This window comes from Sus scrofa, chromosome 10 (assembly GCF_000003025.6).
Source record: "Sus scrofa isolate TJ Tabasco breed Duroc chromosome 10, Sscrofa11.1, whole genome shotgun sequence".
In the NCBI taxonomy this organism is placed as follows: domain Eukaryota; kingdom Metazoa; phylum Chordata; class Mammalia; order Artiodactyla; family Suidae; genus Sus; species Sus scrofa.
Genome location: NC_010452.4, coordinates 59198928 through 59226825, shown reverse-complemented (window position 1 = coordinate 59226825; position 27898 = coordinate 59198928). Strand labels below are relative to the sequence as shown.

The 27898-nt window shown below is 49.8% G+C and overlaps 1 protein-coding gene across 9 annotated transcripts in view; it reads left to right on the top strand.

The window, feature by feature from the left end:
• Positions 1–27285, top strand: part of CAMK1D (calcium/calmodulin dependent protein kinase ID) — a 430651-nt gene extending 403366 nt beyond the window's left edge. For 8 of the 9 annotated variants that reach the window (XM_021063979.1, XM_021063982.1, XM_021063978.1 and 5 more), the window contains exons 7-11: positions 8557–8669; positions 10369–10447; positions 17485–17572; positions 18470–18587; positions 21077–27285. In XM_021063979.1, coding sequence (XP_020919638.1) covers positions 8557–8669; positions 10369–10447; positions 17485–17572; positions 18470–18587; positions 21077–21195 — 517 coding nt within the window. In that variant the 3' untranslated portion in view covers positions 21196–27285. 9 annotated transcript variants of the gene reach the window in all.

Genomic DNA, 27898 nt, shown 5'->3' with positions numbered 1-27898 from the left:
GGGTTCGATCCCTGGCCTCTCTCAGTGAGTTAAGGGTCCAGTGTTGTTGTGAGCTGTGGTGTAGATCACAGACGCAGCTCAGATCTCGTGTGGCTGTGGCTGTGGCATAGGCCCTCAGCTGCAGCTCCAATTTGACCCCTAGCCTGGGAACTTCCCTATGCTGCAGGTGCAGCCCTAAAAAGACACCAAAAAAAAAAAAAAAAAACCACTTGGAAGTGAAACCCCAGATCACGACATAGCAGCTTTGGATGATGTCTGTCCAGCCTAACCCTTCACCACGTACACAATTTCTAAAAACTATTTTCCTCCAAATGGAGCCTGCTGGTAGCTTCTCACTCTTGGGAAAGCCTTTGTTCTTCCTCCCTGCCTGGCTCTCAACCTCAGCTCCTGTTGGTTGTGTATAAACTTTCTAAGGAATAGGTGTCCTCTATTCCTCCCGCATCCCCTTCCTTCCTCCTCTAGAGCTTTCCATGATCTGCATCCTCCTTCTAAGCTTTCAAGTTATTCACCAAATCTCGGGGGTGACATAGGACATTTATCCATTGCATTTCATCAATAGTGCCTTGCTGAAGTCAGCCTGCTCGTGGTTCTGATATGAGCCCCTTCCCTTGTCTCTTCTAAGTGTGCAAGGAGGAAGCTCTGGTGTGCACGTAATCTAATCTAGAGATGCTGAAGTAATTGCATTGCATTTTGGTCAACGTCGGGCCTCATTGGGCATTCTGGTCCATAAATCCGAATTACATGCTAAAATGTATTTTGCTCACTAAGCAGGCCTTACAGCTATATCCAAGAGATTTGTCAGCTTAAAAAGCTTTACTTCATGTTATTACTTTTAAAAGTCTGTCCTATTAGCCAGAGTAAGACGAATGCAACTCAGATTCCTTGGTATGGGGCCCAGATATTCACTTAACAAACACGTGTTGAATACCTACCACCTACCGACTGCCAAGACTAAGGGCAAACTCGTGGCTGCCCGGTGGTCATTGCATAGCCAACAGACTCTAGTTTCCAGAAGAGGGACCTCCAGATTTGGGTGATTTTCTGAGTGTTTCTCAGAGACCCCTTGGACCCGGGTTGGCCCTGTGTGGCTTCTCTAATTAGCAATGTACACAGAAGCCTGTTGTTTCACCCGATTGCGTAAAAACATTCTTTCTTCTCAAATATACCTTTGAGTGAGTGTTCTCAGGGGAGCTTGAGCTGTCCCTAGGATTGAGGGCTCCTTGGCAAAATGCTTGGAAATACCAGTCAGAGAGATCGAGGTTGAAGAGCAGGTCTCCAGGACCTCCCATCCTCATACCCATCGCATAGGGCACAAGGTGGTTCCCAGAGGTAGCATCTCCCAGAGCTTTCAAGTTCCCTTCAGAAGTTGAGGTCGAGACGGAGGGTCCTCCGTGGGTGATTCTGAGACTTGGTGCAAAATGTTAAGATAGGTTGCTTCGTCTTCACTTTGAGACTGTCGCACGTTGGACTGAGTCCAGTCGGACTCCTCCGTTCTCCTCTCCCCCTCACGTGCTCCTTCCTGATGGAGCACAAAGTCCCACTTCACAAGATTTTAGTGGAAGGAACCTGAAAGGTGGAGCTGGTGGGATGGAAAAGAGAAGAAGGGGGCTAAGGGTGGGGAGCTGGCACATGATGGTTGCTATGCGACAGGTGCTTTCATGTGTTATATCTTTTATCTGTGTCCATCCATCTCTCCATGCATGCCTGTGTGTGTTATACATAACACAGATTATTTTATAGTGTGTTAGATATGTTACAATATCTCTCTATAAGGCAGGCGTGATTATCTCATTTCACAAAAGAAACTGAGACCCAGAGAAGATATATAATTTCCTCTAATCCATTAATATGCTATTATTCACAATATGCTATTATTGTATCATTATGTAAAATAATAACATACTCTTCATCGTCATCATATTATTATTATTACTACTCTGAAGTAATTATATAGTTACTCAACCTGTACTTATTGGGGCCAGGATTTGAATCTGTGCCTTTGTGTCTCTAAATCCCTGGCTGAGGAAACCACATCACAAAAAGCAAAGTCAGCCCTCAGAGCACAGCAACACACGTCCCTTGAAAAATCACTCCTCTCCTCGCCTGCAGGCCCCTTCATCCAGAGAGTCTAAAAAGGCAAGCCCTGGGCCGTTTGGCAGCATGAACTGTTGCACTCAGATGCTGTTTATGTAAAATATTTGAAGTCTGGGCACTTAAGCCCATTTCAGGAGGTCCTGCTGTGGCGCAGTGGGTTAATGATCCGGCCTCTCTCTGCGAAGGCACCAGTTTGACCCCTGGCTTCAGGCAGTGGGTTATGGATGCGGTGTTGCGGCAGCCGTGACATAGGTCACAGCTGCAGCTTGGATTTGCTCTCTGGCCTAGGACCTTCCATAAGTGGCAGGTGCAGCTAAAAAGGAAAAAAGAAGCCACAGCAGCACATTTCAGGTGCTTGGAAAATGCCATTGTGTATGTTACTCATTTTCCCGGTGACCCCAGGTCAGTGAGGCAGGCCCGAACTTCTGCCCGGCCCTGCTGAGTTCCACGAGATCTCATGGAAGATTTTCTATCCGCTACATCCCCCTGCAGCGCTGCGTGGGAGCAGAGCGCTGAACCAAGTCTCCTGGACGTGATCATGTTGGGATTCGGTTCAGCACAGACACGGGTTTGCTTTTCTCCCACCCCCACCTCCTCCCACAGGCCATAGTGGCCCCAGGCATTCTCCTGCCATCTGTCTTTCTGGAAGGCAGGCTGGGGCAGAAAATTGGGTATGGATTTTCTAACCGTAAGGACTCTGAGCAATTCTTAATTTCTTTAGCAGGTCTCAGAGGCCTATTTCTGGCTCTGTTTCTAAACATAGAGAAAAGCACAGAACCTTGACCTCAGAGGGCAGGTGTAGGAAGAGAGCATATGTGGCAATTCCCCATCTTTGAACTGACATCTGCTGTCCTGCTGAAAGGTTAACAGGACTTGGCTCTGAAGTTACATGAGTAAATTAAATTACTGTTTTGCCCCATCGGTGTGAGCAAGTTGCTCATCTTTCCTGCATTTCCTCCTCTGGAAAGGGGAAGATTGCAGTGCTTACCAGTGAACATTCAATGAGGTAGTAGGTATAACAGTATAGCCCAGCCTGGTGCAGAGTAAACACTCAACAGGTGCTGGGTATTGTCAGTAACTCTGATGGGACACACAGAACACAGTTAGTTCCTCTTGTGTAGCAAAGTCAACATTGCACTTGTCCTTTCTGTGTGTGGCTGGCTGGCCTTTGCACACCAAGGAAGAACAGAGAGAGTGTCTTCCTCACTGCTGGCTGGCCAGCATTTGGCACAATCTTAGTGCTTCGCTCTTATCCATAGAAGTGGATTGATTGGCTTTTGTTTTCTAGGCCAGAGCCTTGAGCAGATCGATGTCCAGGTCTGCCCCTGGCTGTGGCCTGGAGGACACCTCTTCATCTCTTTGGCACCTACTTTCTTCATCTCTCTGGTACCTAAGTAAGGGGCAGGACCAGATGATGATTTCTGGACCCCAGTATAAAACTCTGTCGTTCTGGGAAGATCCCCCAACCACACAAAGTCCTGCTTCAGACAGACATCCTTTTCAGCTTCTGTTTGGAAGATTCAGACTGGGGCCAGGGGACAAATCCGTGAGCTGTGTGATGATGTGGGCCTTTGCTGGTTGGAGGGAATCCAGAGCAGGGGAGATGGGTACCTGGAGGGAACCATCCAGGTGCAGAGCAAATGTGAACGCAGGAGCAGTTGCTGGAGGTTTGCTGTGCTCACTCCAATCTGCCTCGAAGGATGTCACTTCGAGTGGATGCTGTCGGCCGTTAGGAGGCTTCCCTGCAAAAAGAGCTGAAAAATTTGAGCACCTAGGATACTTTAATTGGGTCCTTTTTTTCTAGAGTAGATACCGTTTCAGAGTGCTGAACCCTACTTCTTAAGTCAGCTTTAGAATGTGCTGAGCACACACATGGTACGTACACAGGCATAGATGTTTCATGTAAGGATTTCCCATTTATCAAAGAATAGTCCGTCAGCAAATGGTTGTTGAATACCGTTGAGTGCTAATGGGAAATACGAAAGGAATACAAGGTATGGCGTAGTCTTGCCTCCCCAGGAACTCATAATCAAGGCGGGAAGATAAATGTGACGACCATGAAATAGTGGTTGATAAATTTCTTGAGAGGACCCAAGAAAGAGATAGGATTGTGGTGGAGTGTGAAGATTGGGGGTGAGTCGGGGGGGTGGTCACCGAAGCAATTAGAGACTCCTTCACCCAGCAGTGTTTTGCCGAACACATGGGGTGGGTAACAGGATCAGCAAAATGGACGAGACACCGTCACCTTCCTCAGAGGGGCGCTCAGAGTCTGACAGGAGATACTAGCAGGGGTGCCCACCAGGGTGGTGCCTGGGAAGCTGGGGGAGCACAGGAGAGGGGCACCTGCCCTAGCCTGGAGGGGTCAAGGAAGGCATCACAGAACCAGGGCCACACACATGAGCTTGAGGAGTCAGAAGGAGAAGCTTTGGGGGGAAGTGAGGTTTAAGCGAGATAACACAGCAAAACTCTTGGTGGAATTTTTGACCCAAAATAAGTGCTCAGTTGACGCTACACCAGAATCCAGTAGTGTGTTTGTGCAAGTCTACTAAGGTAGATAAGAGGGCAAACAAGTAACAAAGGGAAAGTAACAAAGTAACAAAGGGAAGAAGGGAGGCATGAGTGTTCTCCCAGACAACCATCCTGAGGCTGGAATGGACGTGATGGAGCAGCCTGTGATGAATCATGCTGTGATGGACCAGCCTGTGAAGGCAAATTGCCCATCGGTCATCCGGTTGGGAAGTTTAGACATCATTCTGAGCCATGTGTCTGTAGGACTAGACCAGCGGGAATGGCGTTATCGTATTTGAGAAGCCATGGTGAGATCCTGTGTAGATTATCTAAGTGGTTTGATATGTAAAGTATATGAACGCAGATGTTGTATCTGCACAGGGGCAGATCTGAGACTGGCGGAGTCCAGCTCCAGCAGCCAGGGTACCCCTCCGTGTCGATGAAGCACACGACGAAGCACACGGAGACAGCCTCTTTGTCCCTTCTTTCAGGGCGCTGGACTGCTCACATTTTATTAGCATAGGTAACAGTTTATATAGACAGCTTAATTGTAACTTACATCACAGTGCTTAGGTCATATTTTCAAAGGTTAAATTTTAGACTACAAGGTACAGTAGATATACATTGTTCTAAGAATTTTAATTAAAACTAATGAATACAATGCATCATGTGAAATTACAATGGGTACAAAACAGCATGTGGAAAAAACATATGAAAATAAGGCAATTTGGTATAATACGTTCTGTGGTTACTCTTAGCAAGCACCACCCGTTATTGTTTTAAGCTAATCTTTAACAACTAGAAAGGTCACAAGCACAAGAATTCAACATTTACGAAAACTCATTTTTTAGATTAAAGCCTGAGGTACTAACTTCAAAGCATTATGGTCAGGGGACAGTATGAGAAAATATTTTTTAGATCAGAGCAACTTAATTTCATAAATCTTAAAGGTCCCCTACAAAACTTACTAAAAGCAAGAGTATTATTTTTTCCATCAAGAATAATGTGTGTCTAACCTATTCTAACCTATTGTACACTCCACAATGAGCTAACTCTAAAACCTGTTCTTACTTGTAACAAACCAATGAACACTTTGCTTTTGCTTACATTAGATCTGAATAGGGGGAATTTCACCAAGGTGAAACTCTTATTATTTTATTACTATTCCAATTTTTATTGTTCCAATTTTATTGAATCACAAAACAATATAGAAAAATAACAAAGAATAACAAACAAATAACAGAAAAGGCCGAGTAATAAGTAAATAACAGGAAAGACTGAATTTTCCAAGAAGCAATTTTTATTCTTGCACTATTGTGCAAAGCCTTCATTTTGTTATTGTTGCCGCTGTTGTCAGGTTAGCAGGTGAGCCTCATTATTTTTAGAACTTGCCCTAGGAACTGTGCCGCCGGGTAGGCTTTTTTTTCCTCGGTTAGGAACCCTGCCTTCGGAACTGTGTCATCAGGCTAGTTCCCTTCCTTGGCCTCCTGTATCTCCTCGGCTCCCTGCATGGGACCACAGAAGTCAGCGTGCTGTACGTGGAGATTAAAAACAGCTCATTATCATTTCTTCTCTTTGCACCTGCCACACACACCTGCTTATGAAATAGCCTGGCCAGGGGGGCTCTGTGAAATTTCTAGATCTAAGGAAGATTCTGCAACATCTCCTTGCCCTTCCGTCCTTGTCCAGTCCTGATTTTAAAATCTTCTTTCTGAATTTTAACTTAGTCTCCAAGTGCCATCGTTTTCCTTTCCTTCCATCCCCGGTACAGACACACAGACACACACACACACACACACACAGTATTCCAAGCACCACCGCCGCCCTGCCCCCCCCCCCCATGAAAAGAACAAAAACCAGAAGAAATCAGGGATACTTTATGAACATTGGCACAGGAAGAATAAATCTTTCTTGGAATCTTCTTAAAGATTTTTTTTTCCTTGAAAAGAAAACCAAACCAAAGTAAAACACACTCCGTTGTTAATAAACAAAACCCTCACAAATCTCAAATTTCCTTATTTTCCAAGACGAACTAACATTTCGCTCTGTCTGCTTTTCCTAATATGCACATTTCATTTAACCCAAATCCTCATTATGGAGAACAGTTATATGTGTATCTCTGAGCTCCAGGCTTTCCTGGGCAGTGAAATATGTGCTCCGTGGTTTCAGAAGGGTTGGCTCTTAGTCATTTCGCCAAAAGCAGCACATCTTTAAAAAGGAAATTTTCCAGGCACTCAGCCCCTAAATCAACCTTGTGGGGGTGGATGATTTTGAATCTTATCAGCCCACAGGAGGTCTCACCGCCTTTAAAGATGTCATCAGCTGTTTCCCCACACCGCATGGCCAGTGAGACTGCATGGGGCGGCCGAAAAATTGCACTAGGAGCTTGTGTTTTGCATCTTGATTACATTTCTTACTTGCCGACAGCCTCAAGCCGTCGAAGACCTGGAGTCTGTTGATTCCTGTTCGTTTGTGCCGATGAGAATGATCTCAAGGCTGGAGCTGTGCTTAGAGCCAAGTCGGGCTGTGTGGGGAGGCTCGGGGCTCCTCCATGGGCAGGATTCTCACTGTGGCTGCCACCCCGGGGGTTGTCGCCGGCCCAGAACCGGGTTCTGCACCATCCACCTTTGCACCTGGCCCTCCAGAATCCAGCCTCTTCCAGCCCTAATGGCTGCAGCCTGAATCCTGTCCCTTCACCCCATCCAGTCCCAACCAAGCCTGCCCCTGCCTGCTCCGGGTGGGCCTCCAGCGTGGACTAAATCTTTCTCTTGGTCTCTCAGCCAGCCAAGCAAATTGGGAGAAGAGGGCACAGAGCCACAGCATCTTAAAGCCAGATAGAATATTAGAAATTTTCTAGTCTGGCCTCTTCGTATATAGATAAGGATGTTTCAGTCCAGAAAAAAAAAAAAAAAAAAAATGCCTCACTGGCCTCTGGTAAAGGTCACATCCAACCTAGTAGCAGAACTAGAAGTGAGAACCCAGTTTCATGGCACAAATTTTCATGGCACAAAAATGTCTCCTATTAGGTTTGTCAGGTGGCTGTCGGTACCTCCTAGGAGTCCCTTGCACCAACACCCTAATACTGTCTTTTAAAAATCAACTTGGGAGATTCCACCGTGGCTCAGTGGGTTAAGAGCCCTACTAGTACCCATGAGGATGTGGGTTTGATCCCCAGCCCCACTCAGTGGGTTAAGGATCCAGTGTTGCCACAGTGTAGGTCACAGAGGAGGTTCAGATCCGGTGGTGTTGGGGCTGCAGTGTAGGCCGGCACTTGCAGCTCCAATCCGACCCCTAGCCTGGGAACCTCCATGTGCCGCAGTTGTGGCATAAAAACAAGAAAACAAGAATCAACGTGGAAGAGGTTCAGTGAGGAAAAGGTCATAGTGATAGTTTCTCCCGACTTCTACTTGTGCATATTAATGAGCCAAACGATAGCTTTCCAAACACCTGAATGGGGAGTGATCGGTGATCCTGTGACGTGTGGGGCCACTGTGGCAAGGTGGCTACTCAAGTTTGTCAGTTTTCCTTTTCTGTTTCTGATGATTTGCTAAACAAAATGAACCTGTAAAGGCCCGGAAATGTATGGGAAACCTGTATTTGGTGTCACTAACTCCTCATCTATTTGGGACGTTATCCAGGCAGTCAGATCAGTGACACGTATACACAGTAGGTGGCATGGTGGGTGTTTGGAGCGTGAAGATGAACTCAGTGGACATGCCTCCCCCCGGTCGCCACCCGCTTTGAGCCTTTTGCTCCCTGTGAAATCTCGGGGTAACTTCCGTGTCACGTGTGCAGGAGCACGTGGGGTTTCTGGGCGGCGATCGTGTCTGCGGCACCCGCGGTGCAGGCGCTCTCCTCCAGCAAGGACGGCTCTTCCTCTGGGGAAGGATGTCAGGCCACACGTGGTGCTGGGTCCTCAGTCCTTTCAGACGCTGACGCCCTCCTGTCTTCCAGGCTCTGCGGCTACCCTCCTTTCTACGACGAAAATGACTCCAAGCTCTTCGAGCAGATCCTCAAGGCGGAGTATGAGTTCGACTCTCCCTACTGGGATGACATCTCTGACTCTGGTAGGTCTCCCGGCTCCCTGGGGGCGGCCCCTGAGACCCCCACGCCCAGACCACTCGAGTCTCACAGGCTCCCAGGGCTCAGAACCGTCCTGAGGCCCCCAAGGATGCTGCGTACTTGGAATGGATTTGGGAGGGCAGGACAGGCTTGGGACCTGCACCCCGAGCCAGGCTGAGGGATGGGGCCGCACGCCTCCATCCCTGCTGATCTGGGGGCTCCAGGAGTGAGACAGTAGCAGCTCGCATTTATTAAGCGCTTGCTGTGTGCTGAGCCCTGCAAAGTCCACACGTGTGCTAGCTCCCCCAGGCCTCAGGACAGCCTCAGGACAGTGGGGACTGCTATTAGCCCATTTGACAGATGAGAAAACGGAGGCCTTGGATGGTGAAATAACACCTGATAAGCAGCAGAGCTGGGGCTTTGAACCTCCGCCCCCGACTCCAGAGCCTGTGTCTCAGCTACTGTGCTGCCTGCATTGTCCCTGGGAAATTTGACCATTTCCTGCTCAGGGATAAAAATCAAACCCCAGGCCCATGTAAATGGTTGAACTGTCTCCAGCTTCAGTTTCTTCCCTGATGAGCTGAGGATGGTAATAAAACTCCCCTCTACCCTGGCAGCTGGTATCAAAATCAAATGAAATAAGGTGTGAGCTCTCCCAGTATCACATTTTTTTTTAATTATTTGTGTGATTTCCTCATGACTGGAAACACCCTGCTTTCTTCCTCAATCTTCCAAAACCTGGGACCAGACTCTAGGTCTCCAAGATTTGCAGGAAAGAGCTGCGTAAGGAATAGTCGATTTCTTTTACTCTTTTTCTTCTTCTCTTGGCTGCATATAGAGCCGGGATCAGATCCGAGCTGCAGTTGCCACCTACGCCGCAGCTGCAGCCACACTAGATCCTTAACCCACTGTGCCAGGCTGGGGCTCGAACCCGTGTCCCAGTGTTCTTGAGACACAGCCCATCCTGCTGCACCACAGCGGGAACTCCAGGAGTAATTTACTTCTGATCTAGGAAGGCACAGCCGTCCCCCAGAAGCCCGGTCCTGTGGGCAGCGAGCTGCCAGCCCTCACAAGGTGACAGATGTCCGCCTAGCGCATGTCACCTTCTGGTTCTGGGTTCCAATCCCTCGTGTTCTCCCGTCCCGCTTCTGACCCACACCCAGTCCTGGGCCCCCAGGCACACCTCTTGCAGGGTGATCTCTCTGTTTGCTGTTTGTTGTCATCTGCGTGGGGTGCCTGGGGTGTGGTACGTCCATGCCCCTAGCCCAGTCCCTGGTGGGCCTAGTGGGCGCTCAGGCGACTTCGTTAAATCAGTGACGTCCTAAGGTGGAGAGGACATCAACAGAACAGCTCCCTAGGGCAGCCGGGAGCTGTGTGAGAGGCACCTGGCGACAGAGATATTTCCTCTCTTTGCTGAACCAAATGTGCAGCTAGCTGCCAGCGGGAAGGGACTTGGAGCTGGGAAGGTGGGGTCCCAGGCCTGGTGGCCTCCTCATTTACTGGATCACCACTCGGAAACCCCAGCCTTGGCTTCCCTTTTCCCAAAATGCTGGTGCCACCTGCCTTTTTGCCCCAGGTCCCTGTTGTCCCTGGAGGGCGGGTCTCATGTTTTTCATGGTGTCCTTGATAGTCCGAGGGACCCACCATCCTGTCCTCTCTCAGGCCACATTCTGATTCCTCCCCTTGTGTCTTCCTTCCCAACAGCAAAAGACTTCATTCGGAACCTGATGGAGAAAGACCCAAATAAAAGATACACATGTGAGCAGGCAGCTCGGCACCCATGGTAAGAAGAATCACCCACGAGCAAGACCACACCGGCTGATGCCTTCCCAGAGTCGGCTTCTGTGTCTGGTCTTCAGTGTGGAAGCCGCGGGTGAAGCTGGCATCTCCTCTGGCCAGTGGCGTTCCTCCTTCCCCCAAACCACCACCTGAGGACACAGTCTTCTGAAGGCACCAATAGATAACTGTAGCTTTTTCACTTTCTGTGAGGTATTTTAGGACCATTTTTTATTGAAGGCCATTCCCCAAGGAGTGGAATTTTATTCCTTGAGCTTATTACTTGGTCGGAAAGTGAACTGAAGTTATGTGTTCTTTTCATTTGAAGATGCTTTTGCAATGAGTGTTTCTTCAACCCCAGAGGGATGAATTGGTAGTTGCTGGCGTCCTGGTCTGCGTTTGCCACAGTGGCTCTGAGGTCACCTTGGTTTTGTGCCGCGTACTAGGTTTGAACCCAGCGACTTTGGGTCGATACTTCTCTGAGCCTGAATTTTCTCATCTTTAAAGTGGGAATAACAATGCCCCATTTCAGGGCTGATGTAAGCGTGATAGAGATCGTGTGTGCATGTAAGGTGTTTATCCTGTCCGGCGTGTAGCAAGTGCGTTATTAAGCTTTTCTTATTAAAGCATCATAAGAGTTCCCTGGCGGCTCAATGGGTTAAGGATCCAGCATTGTCACTGTTGTGGCTTGGGTCGCTGCTGTGGTGTGAGTTTGATCCCTGGCCCCAGAACTCTTGTATGCTATGGGTACAGCCCCCCCAAAAGGCACCATGAACCTCTACTTTGAAACAAAGGCCAGGATTAGTAAAACAGCCTTGAATTGACTTCAGGAGAAATCTGCCCCCAGCAAGCCCTCTAGAACAGTCTCCTTGTTTATTCCACCAATTCCTGCAGCATTTTCTTCCCATCTCATGTGCTGGTTAACCTTCCAAAGGGGACCTGCCTAAGGTCCTTTTGTGACCCAGTTTCAGAGCATTTTAGTAAGAAGAACTGTTATTTATTGAGAATCTGTGATGTTCCAGGCACGGTGCTAATTGCATGAAAATATCCTCTCATTTTCTTTCCTTTACAATAATCCTGTAAAGTAGATTTTTGTCTTCATTTCAGAGATAAGGAAATAGATTTAAAAAGATCAAGAAACTTAGCCAACAGGACACAGCTGCCTAACAGCAAAGCCAGAACTGTTTCCAGGCAGGACTGTCAGATTCCCAAATGATGCTCTTGACTGATGGGCTGACAGGAGAAGGAACAGGGAGGGAAGGGGTTTTCTGAATAAGGAGGCAGTTCTGTTTGTATATCATCCTGATACCTTTTTTTTGTTTTCTTTTTACGGCCGCACCCATAGCATATGGACGTTCCTGGGCCAGGGTTTGAATAGGAGCTGCCGCTGAGGCCTACGCCACAGCCACACCAGATCCAAGCCACATCTGTGATCTGCGCCTGGAAACTACAGAGCCTTAACCCAGTGAGCAAGGCCAGGGATTCGACCAGCATCCTCACGGACACTACGTAGTGTTCTTAACTGCTGAGCCACAATGGAAACTCCCTTATCCTATATGTATTTTTTTAATAAGTCACCTTAGATAGTAGGTCTGAGTATGTGACAATGAAGACATTAACATCCTCTTATTTTATAAACCGTAGGCTTTTACAGCTGTATAAGACTTCTTTTCCTTCAGCTCTATGGAGGTGTAATTGACATATGATGCTGTGTAAGTTTAAGGCATAGGGCATAATAACTTGGCATTTATTCTATTGAAAAATGATTTCCACAGTAGGTTTCCTTAACATCCATTGCCTGATGTAGTTATAAATTTTTTTTTTCCTTGCGATGAGACCTTTCAGGACTCCTCTCAGTGACTTTCAGATACGCCATAAAGCAGCGTTAACCACTGTTGGCATGTGTGCCTTGCACCCTGGCACTTATTTATACAAGTCGGGACTTTCAGGTTATCTTTTGCAGAAAAGGACCTCAAGAGAGAGAGTGTGATTTCTTCCTAGAGCTTGTTCACTGACCCAGCCTCGCTCTGTGGAAGGCAGGAAGGAGGCCAGTTAAACTCTAGTCTCTTCTTCACTGGATGTTTTTGAAAAAACAGAGAAGGCGGAGGTCGGTTTTCCTGGGGGGCCTGGCACAGGTGCAGGGTGGGCTCAGAATCAGGAAGGACTTGATGGAGCTGCCAGCCTCATACTGTGAGAAGGCTGTCACCGGACCCTCCAGGGACAGACGGGGGTTCTGGGCTGGGCGAGCTTAAATTGCCCACCCATCCACAGAGCAACGGAATTTGATAGAACTGGAGTGAGAGTGAACCCAGAAGAAAGGGACAGATGAGACTAACAGTGGAACCAGGGAGTTTCCATTGTTTCTCAGCAGGTTAAGCACCCAGCATTGTCTCCCTAAGGACACAGGTTCGATCCTTGGCCTCCCTCCATGGGTTAAGATTGGCATTGTTGCAAGCTGTGGTGTAGGTCACAGATGCAATTCGGATCTGGCGTTGCTGTGGCTGTGGCGGAGGCCGGTGGCTGTAGCTCCATTTTGAACCCTAGCCTGGGAACTTCCATGTGCTGCAGATGTGACGGTAAAAAGAAAAACAAATGCAGGGTTCTGGAGCAAGCTCTGACATGGCCTGGTGGGTTCAAGTCCTGAACTCAGGCTGTGCCGTGTGGACCAGCATCTTACCCCTTGGGCCTCCTGTGTGGGATCCTGAATAACAGTAATACATATCCCATAGAGATTTTGCTTTTTTTCTTTTTTTTTTTTTTTTTTTAATGGGCATATTCATGGCATATGGAAGTTCCTGGTGCTAGGATTGAATCCAGGCTGCACCTGCCACCTGAGCTGCTGCAGGTGGATTCTTAATCCACTGGGCCACAGCGGAAACTCCATCCTTTAGGGATTTTCAAGGCACTGAATGAGGTAGCCCATGTAAAGAAGTAGGTCTCATCATTTCCGGTCTATACGAGTTGCCCCATTACTTCCGGGCTGCACTAAGGAATTTGTACTTTTCCTTGGGGCAGCGGGGGCCCCTGATGGGTTTTAAGCAGGGTGGTCAGATTTGCATTTTTGAAAGCTCAGCCAGGCAGCAGGTGAGGAGATGAGGCGTTGGGAATGGAGCCTGGGAGGGTGGCAGAAAGGGCAGCCCGGAGGTGGAGAGAAGGCGGGTCCATGGAAGGATGGAGGTGGCTGGTCCAGCGTCACAGGGATGGAGAGAGGCTGAGACGGTCCAGGGGCAGGGAAGCTCTAGGTCCCGGGCAGACCTGTGGGAGGGGCGAGGCAAAGAGAGGGCGCTGAGGTCGATCCCAGTTTTCCCGTTTAAGGGGACAGAGAACAGGAAGGAGCTGCAAGTCGTCTGGATGCAGATCTCGGGCGGGCACTTTGCTGAATGCGTCTGGAGCTCAGGTCGAGCCAGGGAAGAAATTTCAGGGTCATCAGCCTGGGTCACGTTAAGATGTATGGGCACGCGAGCTGCACCAGTAAATGCCTCCTGACTTCAGAGGTGGTTTTGTCCCCCATCATTTTAAAATTTTTACTGCGTGTTTCAAAATTCCCAGGAAGTCAGAAAACGATCAAAGTAAATGCTAGTAGCATCACTGAAACACCCCACCCCCATTGCCTGCCTTTATGAAACACTTGTGTCGTGTGTGTAAAACAGCCCGGGCATTTTGAAAAGAAGGAGTTGCTTGAGCTTGCAGAGAGCAAGGCGTGGCTTTCCCAGCATCGCTGCTGTCTGGAGGCTGTGGGGTCCAGTCCTGGGAAGACCCCCCAAAATCCCCACCTCTTACTGTGCACTTGCTCTTCCAGCACAGCCAAGGCCATGCAGGGCTGTGCCTCCTCTTAGCCTCGAAACAGACCACTCCCTCGGCACCCAGCCCCTCTCAAAGCTGTCCTTGTAGGGAGCCGTAAGCCTGTCTCACCACGTTTCCCCAGACTTGTCCCGGTGGATGGTAGGGGACCGACAGGCTGTTGGCTGCCGGCTGCTGGCCGAAGAGCAGGCAGTGGCCAGAGGCGGGTTGAGACCCAGTCCTAGTTACAAGGAAGCCTCTTCCTGGGGGTTGTTTATCTCGTTTGGATTTTCTGCCCCCCTCCTCCAGTTTCAGTGACACTCTGGGCATCAGCATCCGGAGCAGGCCCACGGCAGCATCCGCAGCCCTCTCCTCAGTGGTCACAGAGAGCCCCCACCTACCCAGCTGGGGTAACCCCAGGAATGAGGAGAAGGGTCCCAGGAGTTTGGGACACACGCCAGGCATCCCCAGGCCTGTCTTGAGCAAGTGGCTAGAAAAACACATAACAGACCTGCACGGGTAGAACAGATTGTGTACAAAACACAAAAATACTGAAAGGCAAGGGGAGGGGTTTGATGGTCTGTGTGGAGAAGGGAGAGCCAGGCGGGTCTGATGGAGCGGATGTGATTTATACAAATGCCACCTTCTTATTTATTATTATTATTTTGTCTTTTTAGGCCGCACCTGCAGCATATGGAGGTTTCCAGGCTAGGGGTCCCATTGGACCTGTAGCCACCGGCCTACACCACAGCCATAGCAACTCGAGATCCGAGCCGCATCTTCGACCTACACCACAGCTCACGGCAATGCTGGCTCCTTAACCCACTGATTGAGGCCAGGGATCAAACTCACGTCCTCATGGATGCTAGTCAGGTTCGTTAACTGCCAAGGCAAGATGGGAACTCCTCTCTCTGTTTGTAGAGGCAAAAAGCAGGAAGCAAGAGAAAAAGTCAGAGACCTGGATGGAATGGGGGTGCCCACAGCTTTGCCTGCGGGTGTGTGTGTGTGTGTGTGTGTGTGTACAGATGCAGGAGGAACTTCTGTATCAGAGGCATTGCTCAGTTCCTAGGACAATCAGGGTGACAACCAAAGTCCCTTCCAGTTCTCAGATTCCATGTCTCTGGTTCTGTGGGTGAGTGATACTGAAGTTGGAAGCATCCCCGTGAACTTGCTGGCGACTGTGGTGCCCATTGGAGGAAGGTCGTGAGCTGCCAGAGGAGCCATCGTGGCTCTACCTCTAAGAAGCGTGCTTACCAGGGGCCTCTGGGCCACCATGTGCCCTGCTCAGTTCCTACCCAGCGCCTCAGATCCTGGGACTGTGGGAAGCAAGACATTCTGAGAATAACTGAAAGTGTGCATTTTCCTCCCATCTCAGCTGTGCTCACCCACGGAGAAGGGAGTTCCCCCCGCTGCCAACACACACAGCCCCGCCCTGGCTTGTTTGGTTTGGAGCAGGCTGTGCCCTGTGGCTCTTCTCAGGCCCCAGGAACTCATTCTTCTCCCACTTCTACCCCCTGGTTTCCAAGAAGGAACTGGCCACCGACGAGGTGGCGTTGGCATCCTCTTCCGGGGTATAGCCTCTACCAAAGGCACAGCAGGAAACGCTCCCGGGGAAAAGGCTTAATGCTGACAATGTCCGCGGCCCTGCGCCTCCTTCCTCGGTGGTTTGGGTGGATTTGCACATTCAGATGTTTCTATTCACTGATGTGTGTCTGGGGAAAGGGGGCCATTGGCACTTGTTGGCAGAGCAAACCTGGCTGGCTTTGCTCCTCTCGGAGCGTCGTTTTAGCTGCATATTTTCAGCCCTGCTTGGCGGGGGGGCGAGTCTATTTAAGGGGTCTTGCTCTGAGCTGGGAATATCAGACTGTGTTCTAAACTTGGGCCCAGCCTGGCACAGACTCACCTTCCAGCCCATCCTCCATGTTTTCAATTCGAAAAGGAAAGGCTGGTGGTGGGAACGTATTTTTATTCAGGGGCGGTTTCTTGAGTAAGCCCTGAGCTTGTTCCTTTTATGTCCCCAAGCCACTGGACGCAGCATCTGTGTCCAGGCTGGTCTGTGTCCAGGGGACAGGCGCCCTCACTGACCAGTCACCATCCTGCCCGAAGGGATGGTCAGTGTCTGCCCCTAACGTTTCCCTGAGATCCAAGAAATCCTCTCTCAGCATCAGACATCAGCTTCCAAGTGAAGAGCTTGGTGCTAAAGGAAAGAGGTGGTGATGGATTCAAGCCCAGAAAAGACTGAGCTTGAGCAAAACACGGCTTCCTGGGACATTGTGGAGGAGGCCAAGGGGTTGAGTGTGGCAGGACGACAGTGCTGAGGTCGCCAAGGGACGTGAGGGCGGAGAGTGAGCTGGAGGGCCCTCCAGGTCATCAGTGGGACTGGAGGCGAGGGAGGTGTAGGAACAGCTTGGAGAGGGCGGGAGGGAAGGCGGGCTGGGAAGAGAGGGGTGTGAAGAGGTGTCGCAGAGCAGGGAGAGGAAGGAAAAGGATGAGGCCCTCTGAGGACAGGCGGGGAGGAGGTAACGGCCTCCTGCTAATCTCAGCTGAGGTCCAGCACAAACTAAAGGAAAGATGGCCCAGTGACCCAAGGGAATGTGGTGGGATGCGGTCCATGCAGTTCAGAGAAGTTTTCTAGGAAGTGCAGGAGCAGGTGTACCAGGCACACCTGCTGAGGCTGGGAACTCTGTCCCTGAGCCCAGGGGAGGTGAGGGGCGCTGGGGGTGGGCGAGGGGAACACAGCAGGGCTGAGCTCGGTCACGATGGAGCCAGAAGGGAGTGGTGGGCCTAGGGATGCCAGAGGGAGGGGCTGGGGGAGGAGGCTGGCAGGGAGACCTTGGTAAGACCCTAGTGATCTGACCAGGCAGGGGACACTCTTGAGGCCTCAGAGATGAGGCAAATTGGAGCTGGGGGAGGGAAACTGAGTTCAGAGTGCATTGTCATTGTGGATACTGATGTCGCCGGAACTGGGGTCAAAAGGGAAATGCGGGAGCCCAGGTAGAGGTGTCCACGGAGAAGGTGCTGATCCATCCCGGAGCGGGTGCAGGGTCTGGAGGTGGGGGTGGATCTCGGATGTTCAGACAAGAGCCATGGGGTGAAATAAACACCTGGAAGGAACAGTGACGGGCCACCCTCTCAGCAAACCTGGGGCAGGGGACAGGATCCGGCTTCCCCAGGAGAGCAGCTTGGGACCCAGTGTCAGAGCTCACCCCCCTCCCCTGCCCCCAAAGAAGCCCTCTTAAAGGAGCATCTTCCCGTCTGTTTCAGGATCGCCGGTGACACAGCCCTTAGCAAAAACATCCACGAGTCCGTCAGCGCCCAGATCCGGAAGAACTTCGCCAAAAGCAAGTGGAGAGTAAGTCCTGCGTTTCCCACGATCCCAGTGAACTGAAACACTCCCGCGAAACGTGCCCTGCCGTTCGAGCCGTTCCCCCGGACCCTCTCCCAAACAATTGTGCTAATTTTAACCGATAAGGATGAAGCCTTGAGGAGAGCATGGTGGTGAGAGGGGATCAAGTGTGTGAGTTCACATTCCCCTCTGGGGTCCCAGCATAGCCGTCCTGCCAGCTCTTCCTGCTTTGCTGTTTCTTAAGAGCAGAATCCCTGTTGTCTTCCTTCGCTTTGCTGGAACGTTGAAGCATCGACTTCCTTTAAAGCGATATAAAAAGGGGGTAAAAACCAAAAAACTCCAGGAAATCTGAGTTGGACCCATCCATCCAGTCGGGTACAAATGTGATGGATTTAAGCCATTACCTAAACCTTCTGTTCTAACCAGCGTGGATAATTAAGAGCTGGCTGCTTTTCCACGAGAACTAACAGTGAGCGACTATGCCACTGACCTAGTTTATTCACAGGAAATGCTATTATTTAGGAAAAAGCTCCAATAATCGGAAAAGCAAGACTCTTCAAATATCGTTCTTTAAGATACTGTGTTACTATAATCTGGCTTTTAGTGTAGACAGCACTTCTCAAATTATGGAGAGAATTGGTTTACATTTATTCTATATTCTACAGTATTATGTCAGAAGAGAAATATTCTTTTAATCTCCAAAATGTATTTGGCTGGGTGGGGAGAGGGTTGAATGATGAGCATACTTTTAGAAGAAAGGGAAGCCTCGGTTTCCTTTCTAGAGTATCATGAGAACGCTGTAAGACGTCTACACTGCTTAGGGCAACAGGAGAAATCGTGATCTGAGTCTTTCCTAATCTTTGGGGCTATTTTGTCTGCTTTTTTGCCTTTCTTGAATTTCAGCAAGCGTTTAATGCCACGGCCGTCGTGAGACACATGCGGAAACTCCATCTTGGCAGCAGCCTGGACAGTTCAAATGCAAGTGTATCGGGCAGCCTCAGTTTGGCCAGCCAAAAAGATTGTGCGTATGTAGCAAAATCAGAACTTTTCAACCGGCTTTTGGGACAAATCAGGGGCGGTGGCGGGGGGGGGGAGCACTTCTTTACTGAGTACGTACCATTTGTCAGACTCTTTTTTTCTTTCTTCTTTTTTTTTTTTTTCTTTTTTGGTCACCCCAAGACATATGAAATCCCAGGCCAGGGATCAGATCCCAGCTGTCCTGGCTGCAGCAACATCAGATCCTTTGAACCCCCTGTGCCGGGCTGCGGATGGAACCTGCATCCTGGTGCTGCAGGGACACCTCTGATCCTGTTTTGCCACAGCGGGAACTCCTGAAAGGCTCTTTCAATACCTGATGCCATGTAATACGCCTAACAATCCTGGAGCACTGTTTTTGCAAAATATTTTTTCAAATTGAATTATTTAATATTTATACCACCGTAGGTATGATTACGTTCATTTGCAGATGAGACACCTGTGACTCAAGTTGCACGGAGCCCCAGGTGTGCGGTCAAGAGCCCCGACACGCTCGGATGGGCTCCTCACTTTGCTTTGCCTCCTGTGCATCACCCTTAGGGATGAGGAAGGGAGGGCGGAGACTCACAACAGCCTGATCTGGTCGATGTTTACTAGATTTTTTTTTGATGATGATCGTTCGGGCTATTGATATGAAGTGCGTTGCCCTGTGATCGAAGGGACAGCACCAGTGTTTCGCTGTCCTTCATCTTTGGAGGAATATCGTGCTGCTGAGGATGCTCCCGCAGCTCCCTCGTGTCTCTCTCCCACCCCCCAGTTGGCAGGTTTATCTTAATCTCACGGGAGGTTCCCCCCCCTCGCCCCCGCACTGCAGAGCCGTGGCCTTGATCGGCCTCATAAGCCCCCATCTCCATAGTCACTGCGACCCTGCAGCTTGCTCTCATAATGGGCATCGCACTCCTTCCTCTTTGCCCCCCAAAAGGGTTCTCGTCCTCTTTAAACAGTCCTCCCATCTCATCCCAGAACATCCAGCCCTTAAGTGTCCCCAGGAAATGTCCAAGAGCCATGAGCATCCCCTGAATCAACCACATTCGCTTTAGACCCAGATTTACATTTCAGGGCAAATCCTTTCTGCCCTCCGGTCAACGGAAACCCCACTATCTGTCATTAATAAATGATTCAGCAGTTCCCTGGTGGCTCATGGGTTAAGGATCCAGCGTTGTTACTGCTATGGTGTGGCTTCAGTTCCTAGCTTGGAAACTTCAGTGTGCCATGGGTGCAGCCAAAAGGGACAAAAATAAAAGATTCAGGAGTTCCTGTAGGGGCTCAGTGGTAATGAACTCAACTAGTATCCGTAAGGATTCAGGTTCAATCCCTGGCCTCGCTCAGTGGGTTGGGTATCCAGAGTTGCCGTGAGTTGTGGTGTAGGTTGCAGACTCGGCTTGGATCCCGAGTTGCTGTGGCTGTGGTGTAGCCCAACAGCTATAGCTCTGATTCAGCCCCTAGCCTGGGAACTTTGATGTGCCACAGGTGTGGCCCTATAAAGCAAAAAAAAAAAAAAGAGAGAAGAAGATTCAGACAGTGGTTCTAACAACAAAGCCATCTGAGGAGTTTACTTTATGAACGTCCGTATGTGAACCTGCCAAGTTCACGGTGGCAGGGCGGGAGTGTGCACCACTACAGCTCAGAGGTAGGCTCTCCCGACATCACGGCATTCCAATACCAGCACATCTGCAGGGGGGTTGTTGGACGTGCAGCCTGTGAGGAGTTGTTCTAGGCCAGGGGGCTGCTGCGTTCACACAGGAGCCGGTGAGCAGCCCCGTTCCAGTGGGCTTGCTGTCCCAAAGGCTTCTTGACACGCCAAGCTAGGGTCGGAAGGGGTATCACATTCTTTATTCACTCTTAAAATCCCCGCTTCACAGCGCTGTTGGAAGAAATAAGTATTTCCAGAGTTCCCTTTGTGGCTTAATGGTAACAAACCAGACTAATATCCATGAGGACATGGGTTCGATCCCTGGCCTCGACCAGTGGGTTAACGATCTGATGTTACCGTGAGCTGCCATGAAAGTCAAAGGCAAGGCTCAGAGCTGCTGTGGCTGTGGCTGTGGTGTAGGCCTGCAGCTATAGCTCCGATTAGACCTCTCGCCTGGGAACCTCCATATACTTCGTATGCAGGGTCCCCCCCAAAGAAAAGAAGAGAAATATGCATTTTCTGTAAGGACAGCATGTATTCAAATCCTAGCTGAGTACCTTGTACATAATAAGTGCTCAATACATGGAGCCTGGCATGTTACGGTGGGTCAACCACGGTGCCTCCAAATACAAAGCAGTTATCCTTATAAGGAAACGGGGAGGGAAGACGAGACCAAGGATTTGGATACGTAGCAAATGTTTCCTATGAGTCGGTGAAGCTTTAGAGTCGAGTGCATAAAGCCTTGGCCCGGCTCCTCACCACCGTGAACCCTGGCAGCAAGAACAGGAAGTGTGTAAACCCTTCTGAGCTTTGAACCCCTTGTGTCCACTGTCCCCCTGCAGGTCGGGCACCCTCCACGCTCTGTAGTTTCATGTCCTCCTCGTCGGGGGTCTCAGGAGCGGGAGCGGATCGAAGACCCAGGCCCACCACTGTGACGACGGTGCACTCTGGAAGCAAGTGACTGGCCCCCGGAGGTGGGGCCCAAGGGGCGGGGCCAGGGAAGGAGGCGCCCCCGGGGGCCCCCAGCGCCACCAGCCCCTCCAGAGCGATCCCACCTTGCATGGTGTGCCTCCCTGCACAGGACTGGAAGACGGCGGGTTTTTTTATGGCCATATTTTATACTGCAATTCTGAAGTGTTCATTTCTCACAAACTGTACTGACTCAAGGGAGCTGATTTAATAGGATCTGGTGCTGTACAAAGGAATCTTGCAAAGCTCTAGCGGGACGGACCTTCGGAGTCCTCTGCCCAAGCCCTGTCATTTCCGCTCTTCTCAGTAGAGGGAACCGTCTATGTTGTATTTTTTCATTCATGACAAGAAAAAAAAAAAAGGTTTCAACTGGATTATTTAAGTATCGGTAAATATTGTGCATTAGGATTTTTTTTTTTTTCTTTTTAGAAATAACGTCCTCTCGAGCTAGACTTCATAGTTCCGTGACCTATCTCTTTGGCTTGGCGCTAGTGGAATTTTATGTTCAACTTGAAGGGATGTTTTTTGTTTTTTTTTTCCTCCAGAGGAAATGTAAGACTATTTTTTAAAATATTCAAAGAAGAGGAGCGTTGGAGAATCCGTCTCTGAGGGGAAGACTTGACTTCAGTTCCTTCTCTTTCTCTGCCCTTCTTCCTTGGAAGGGCCGCTCTTGGAGAAGACAGCTTTTTGTAGACGTGTCTTCTCCCCGGGGTGGGGGGCAAGGGGCTGGGGGAGGACGCCTGCAGAAAACCTCTCCTGGCAGCTCCTCCAGCAAACCCCTCACCAACTGGAGACCCTCTGGGCCTCTTGCCATCAGCCCATCAGCGGTCAGAAGTTAAGCCTGCTCCCCCAAGATGAAAGGCTAGACTTGCTGGGAAGGAAATGCCCCCCCCCATACTCACAGCCCCCCAGCAGAGATTTAAGAGCCTCCCTGACAGAAGGAGCAAGACGCCATTTGGTTTGGAGTGAATTTCCCACACAGCTCTCATTTGTCACGAGGGGGGTGACGCGTGAAAGCCCTGCTCTCAGCTCTGCGGTTTGCAAATGGACCTCTCTGTTTTTAACAAATGCATTTCTAATCTTATCCCTGAAACTGGCCTCTAGCTCACATAAGTTGTTTCTGCACACGTTTAGCCCGTTCTTAGAGGAGAGTGATCCGGGGAGGAAAGGACATGGCCTCGGAGAAGCCTCCAGTTATCCGGGGTGCTGAGGAGAGGTGACCTGCCCAGCAGGCAGGACACTGGCCACTGCAGGGATGGCCAGAGACCACCCCAAGTCAGGCCCAGCTGGGGCTGAAAGCCATCCCTCTGACCGAGGGGATCCAGAAACCAAAGACCTCTGATGGTGGGGTCGGCAGAGGTCCCACTCTGCCTGGACTGAGAGCTTTCCTGGGATGTAGGACTTTGAAACAGGCAATGGCCCAGGCACACCAGCCACATTGTTCACCACCTGGTGGTTTGGTGTGAGGGATAGAGCAAGCATTAGAGCGAGCATTGCATGAAACCCAGGGAAAGCCTCTTTTCCAGGAGCTTCAAGGATGCTCTCGTGTAGAGGCGAGTGGATGGCCCCAAAGGCCCACTTGCAAAAGCCCTCCCTTGGCCCTTTTGCCCATGCTGTGCCCTGAGTCTGCATCTGCACAGTCGGCCTCAGGCCTGCGCTGTGTCTCTGTATGTCTACCTGATGGCCCAGCCACTTTCCTGGCTGTTGTCCTCACACCTTTCCCCCACTGTTGACCAGACTTGGTGGATTCCGTCAGTCCGGCCGTCTTTGTCACTCCCACAGCTTTGCCTTGGTCCAGGCCAAATGTCCAGTGATGGCCCCCTCAACACACACACACACACACCACTCACACACTCACAATCACACACACAGGGTTATTAGGCTCAGCAGCTCCCTTCTGCCTCTCTTTAGGACAGCAGTGCAGGTGTGCATAAGAGCAGCTAGGAAGATAGGCATCTGGTCTACCCCGTGTCCACATGCCTCGGGCCCTCAGCCTCTTTTGACAGTTGACAGGAAGCCCATTTAGCATCTGCCACTCTTGCATCCAGAGTGAAAATCAAGCTATTACTCTTCAAAACCTGTAAAAATCCTTGAAAGGTAGACCCAGTCAAGAAGCAAGCGTTGTCTGAGTTGGATATGCATCAATCACCCGTCTTCAGGAGGACAGGGGCAGAAAAATTACAAAGAGTATCAGGAAACTAACATGTCTCCAAGGGATTTATTAGAATGTTGCTTATTTACTAACAAGTGTATTGGAAGATTGGAGTTTCTTCAGTGTGAGAAAACAAGCCGTTAGATGTTATGGGGGAGGAGGGGTAATTTGCCTGAATTTGATACTTAGGATGTGTGCCTGAATAGTTATCAGCTCCTTGCACTGTGTGCTATCGCTGTACATGGTCCTTTGCCCTTGGAAAGCAATGGCTAAAGCCACATTTGTGGGTGATTCGATTATTTTCTGGAGCCGATGTGTGGGGTGCATGTTCTCGCAATTAAATTTTGAAAGTATGTCTCCCCTGGAAAGTGCAGAAGCCCTGGAAGACAGGGCTGGTTGCAGGTGCCTCTGTGCGGTTTGGATCAGCTCTTGGCCATGCTTTGCCTGTAACATGTCAGGTCTCAAGAACATGGTAGGAGGACATTGTGACTGATTTCAGTCCAAACATACACTGTTGAACTTGACATCAGGTGAATGTCTGGATGCCACTAGCCTTAGGTGCTTTGCTGTTGTTTTAGGAAGAGGAGTGAACAGTTCCCGCATGGAAGAACTTTCGCTCTGTTGAGAAAGCCTTGGTGGCAAAAGAACAGAGGTTCCCTTTCAACTGTATTTGGTATCTTTTACACGTTGATCACAACACGGGAAGAGAACTCAGAATGTGCTTTTTGGTAGGGCCTGCCAAGTGGAGTGGCAAAGTCCTAGGACCCTCACTGATGTCACATTTCACCAACAGAAGCTGACCATTTCACACGGGCACCCAGCTGACGTGTGCCCTCCAGTCCATTGGGTGAGGCTGAAGCTAAGGGCGGACCATGGGCTTCATCACTTTCTTCTTTCCCTCTCCCTTTGGTCTCGTCACCTTCTCAGAGCCAGTGGGTAGTTTTTCTTGTTTGAAACAGTGTCCTCCAATCATCTGTCCCTCACTGGCTTCTCTGTCCCTCCCTCGTGTTCCTGATCTCCATCCCGTCAGGCAGACCATCAGAGAAGCTAGCACCTGTCTGAGACAGTGAGTGTGTGCCCACACGTGGCCCCACCAGACCAGCAGCTTATACCCTTAACCAGGGGTCCCTGGAGGCTGGCCTCCCACAGCGAGCACTTGGGGGTCTGCTGTGTTGGGTCGGGTGAAGGCAGCTAGAGCTGAGAGGGGCGGGGCGTGCCCACGTGACATGCACACAACCCCTGAAGACCTTTAAGCGGATGCCCAGATAGATGGACAGCAACTCCAGGGCTGCACGTGGCTATTACAGGAGGCACTTTCCACCACCTCCTACTGCCCCTGAATCCATAGGAGGATAGAAAAGCTAATGACACCTTAGTGTTTCCTTTTTAAAGGAAAGAACTATGCAGAAAACAGTACCCCCCCCAAAAAAAAACCTGAAAAATCAAGCATGGCTTAGTATTCTTGATCGTGGCAGTGATTCCAGTGGTATCTAAAACTTCTCTTCAGGAGCAGGGAGAAGCCTCCCCTTGGCACGGGGGCTTATGACCTTTGAGAAGGTCCCACTGCAGCTAGCTCTTAGCATAGCGTCCAGGGAACTGGGCAGTCAGGCTCAAGGCTCAACAGGCAAGACTCTGGCATTTAGGAAGCATGAACTAATGAAAGGCATTTGGTGTATGACCCTGAGACTCAGTTTACCTGCCCAGCACTAAACTCATCCTGCCCTTTCTTCTCCTTGGGTGTCCAGCATATCCTGGGTGGATTGTGGGTGGGAGGGTGGGACTCCTCCCTTTCGAACAAAGGCCAAAAACACCAAGGACAGAGGAAGGGAACCCAAGTGACCCCTCCTAAAATGGAGGGGTGACCCCTCTCTCTGGAGGAGTGACAGCTGAATCTGATAAGCAACATGGGGTTTGACAATTTTAAACACAAAAGACCATATCCCAGTGGAGATAACTCAGCATTCTAAGGCTTTGGAGCCTGGGGGCCGGTGTCGATTCTTCACCCTGGAGAAACTGCCCTGGAAGCATTGCTCTGGGGCTGGAGGCAGGAGAAAGAGGCTATGGCCACTGTACTTCTCCCGTAAGACTCTCAACTTCACAGGATACCCACAAGCTCATGCTGGGTTTCCTCTGGAGGTGAGAAGGCACAGCAAGGTCCAGCAAGGGCAGCTCCTCCCATATCCATAAACAGAAATGAGATGTACTCTTTCCCTGGGTGGCACAGTCATTCTGGCGAAAGAAATGAAGTCCTCCAAGTCTTCTGATGCACGAAACCTTTGCATGTTCTTCTGAAACAGCACTGCTTCCCTGTTCTGTCCACTCACACTCTGCAAAGTTGGCCTTTTCCTTAAACACATTCCAGACCAAACACTGTTCAGTTTGTTTTTTTAAAAAATTGTATATACCTGTATGTAACCCACCACTCTCTTAAGGGGCACCTGGTCCTAGGGTGGGGCTGCAAGTGTACCTGGCACTGACCAAAAAGTGTTCCAGTTCTTTGGTTTTCAGGGTTGAAGATGTTGAGATAGGAAAGGCGAATTGGGCAGATTTCTAAAAGGAGGGCTTGTTTCCTGGAGATGCCAAGAAAACTAGTCAGCAGGTGAGACAGCTTGGAAACCTCTACATCGGCCAGCAGGCAGGGAGGAGAAGAGGAAGACAGAGCCCCAAGCCCCCTTCAGCCCCAACCTTCATTGTGGTCCCAGTGCATCGCCATCTGAAGCCCAGGTGTGGGCACAGGAGCCCAGCCCCACTGTGAAGTCGGCCCTGCATGCTGGCCACAGCCTGGCCTGCCTCCTGCTCTGCACCAACGGGAAGGAATGTCAGCCCTTCCCACCTTCCCTGCCACCTGAGCAGGAGCCACTAGGCTTGTGGCTTCGGGGGCCTCCGCTTCTGCAAACCCAAAGGCTGTGCATTTGGCAGCCAACCGTGCAGCATGTGGCTGCCAGGTCTGGTTTCGTGGACAAAATGTGGAATGGCTTCTCAGTGTCTGTATCTCTCTACACCAAAGGGACTAACTAGCGCATTTCCCCCTTTGTACTAATGCCGCTTCTGCATTCGCCATATCCATTTTTAACCTTTTGGTCTCCAGGGAACTTCTCATATGATGATTATGTCTTCTGATGATTTACCAACTCATTTTACTTTGAGGTGATTTTATTTTCTTATGGACAGGAAAAAAAGAAAATGAAAGGAGTCTTTGAGGCTTTAATCATAGAGATAAGACATCACCAGGGACTCAAAAGCCCCAAACACCTGATAAATTAAGGAAAACCTTAATCTGGACAGACTGAGGTCCCCGGGGACCCTGGAGGTAGCCTTGCACTTGGGGGAGCAGAAGCACTGGGGCAGGGCTGACAGCCTGGCTTTTGACATGTTACAAAAGCAAAAACATTTTGACTGGAACAAAAAGGCTGCTTGCTGCAACACTGCAGCAGCGCCTTTGTTTTGAAAGACAGGCAGCATGTTTCAAAGGACATTTATCTTAGCCCCACGTTCAGATTGGAAGATAAAAGGTATATTCTGTCCAGAATAAAATTTGGAACAATTTCTAAATTGGCTCTGGTCACCATACATAATGTCATAGTCCTTCTTGCAGCTCTCCTAACAGTGAGCGCATTTTCCAAAAGCTTACATCGTTGAACCCAGGAATGTCCCTGTGTCTATTATTACCAGGCTTGCAATTGGTTCACTTTTTCCGTAAAAACATGCTTGTCCAAAAGAAGGGAAACTACATTTATTCCATGCATGTAATAAACTCTGCAAGAAGTTTACCCCACATAGGTTTGCGGCACTGCAAAATTGTTAACGGGCCTGTGTAGCAAATGATTCTCTGCCTTGACAATCATGTACACATATCAAGATTTCTATCATAATGATAATGAGATTGATGACTTCTTGTTTTCCTCCAATAAAGACAATTAATCACCTTCAGAAGTATGTGGTTTGTTTCCTCCATAAAAAGATGTGGTGTTTCAATAACTTTCTTCCTAAAGTTTGAATTTGAAGGAAGGAGTTTGACTTGAGTCCCTAGAAACTCTTAAGTTCCCCTAAATACTTCATGTCACCAGCCCAGTGGGCAGGAATGCCAGGGATTGGGACAGGGTGGGAACCCCTTGGAGTTGAGGTGTGTGGTGGGTGCCCAGGCTCCCTCTTACCATTGCTGCTGCAGAAGGTGGCTGGAGTTGGGCCCAGGAACTCAGCACTCACTCGATATTCTTGCGTTGTTCAGAGGAAAAGCCAACACTGATTTCCAGGAAGACCTCTCTGAGTAGTACATGCCCACACACGTCCATTGCTTTGGCACCACCTTAGAATTTTCGGTGCTCAGGGGAAGATTCTTTCTCAAGCAGAGGCTGAATGCTGTCGGGGGGTGGTTTGGTTTGATTTGGTTCGGTTGGAGAAGGATGTTAAAGCTCACAGCTCATCAGACATATTGTGAGGATTAGGTCTGATGACCAGATAATTCTTCCAATCAAAGTAGTAAGTTTTGTAGAGGGAAACATTGAATTGGATGTGGCTTTGTAAAAATGAAGAATTAACACTA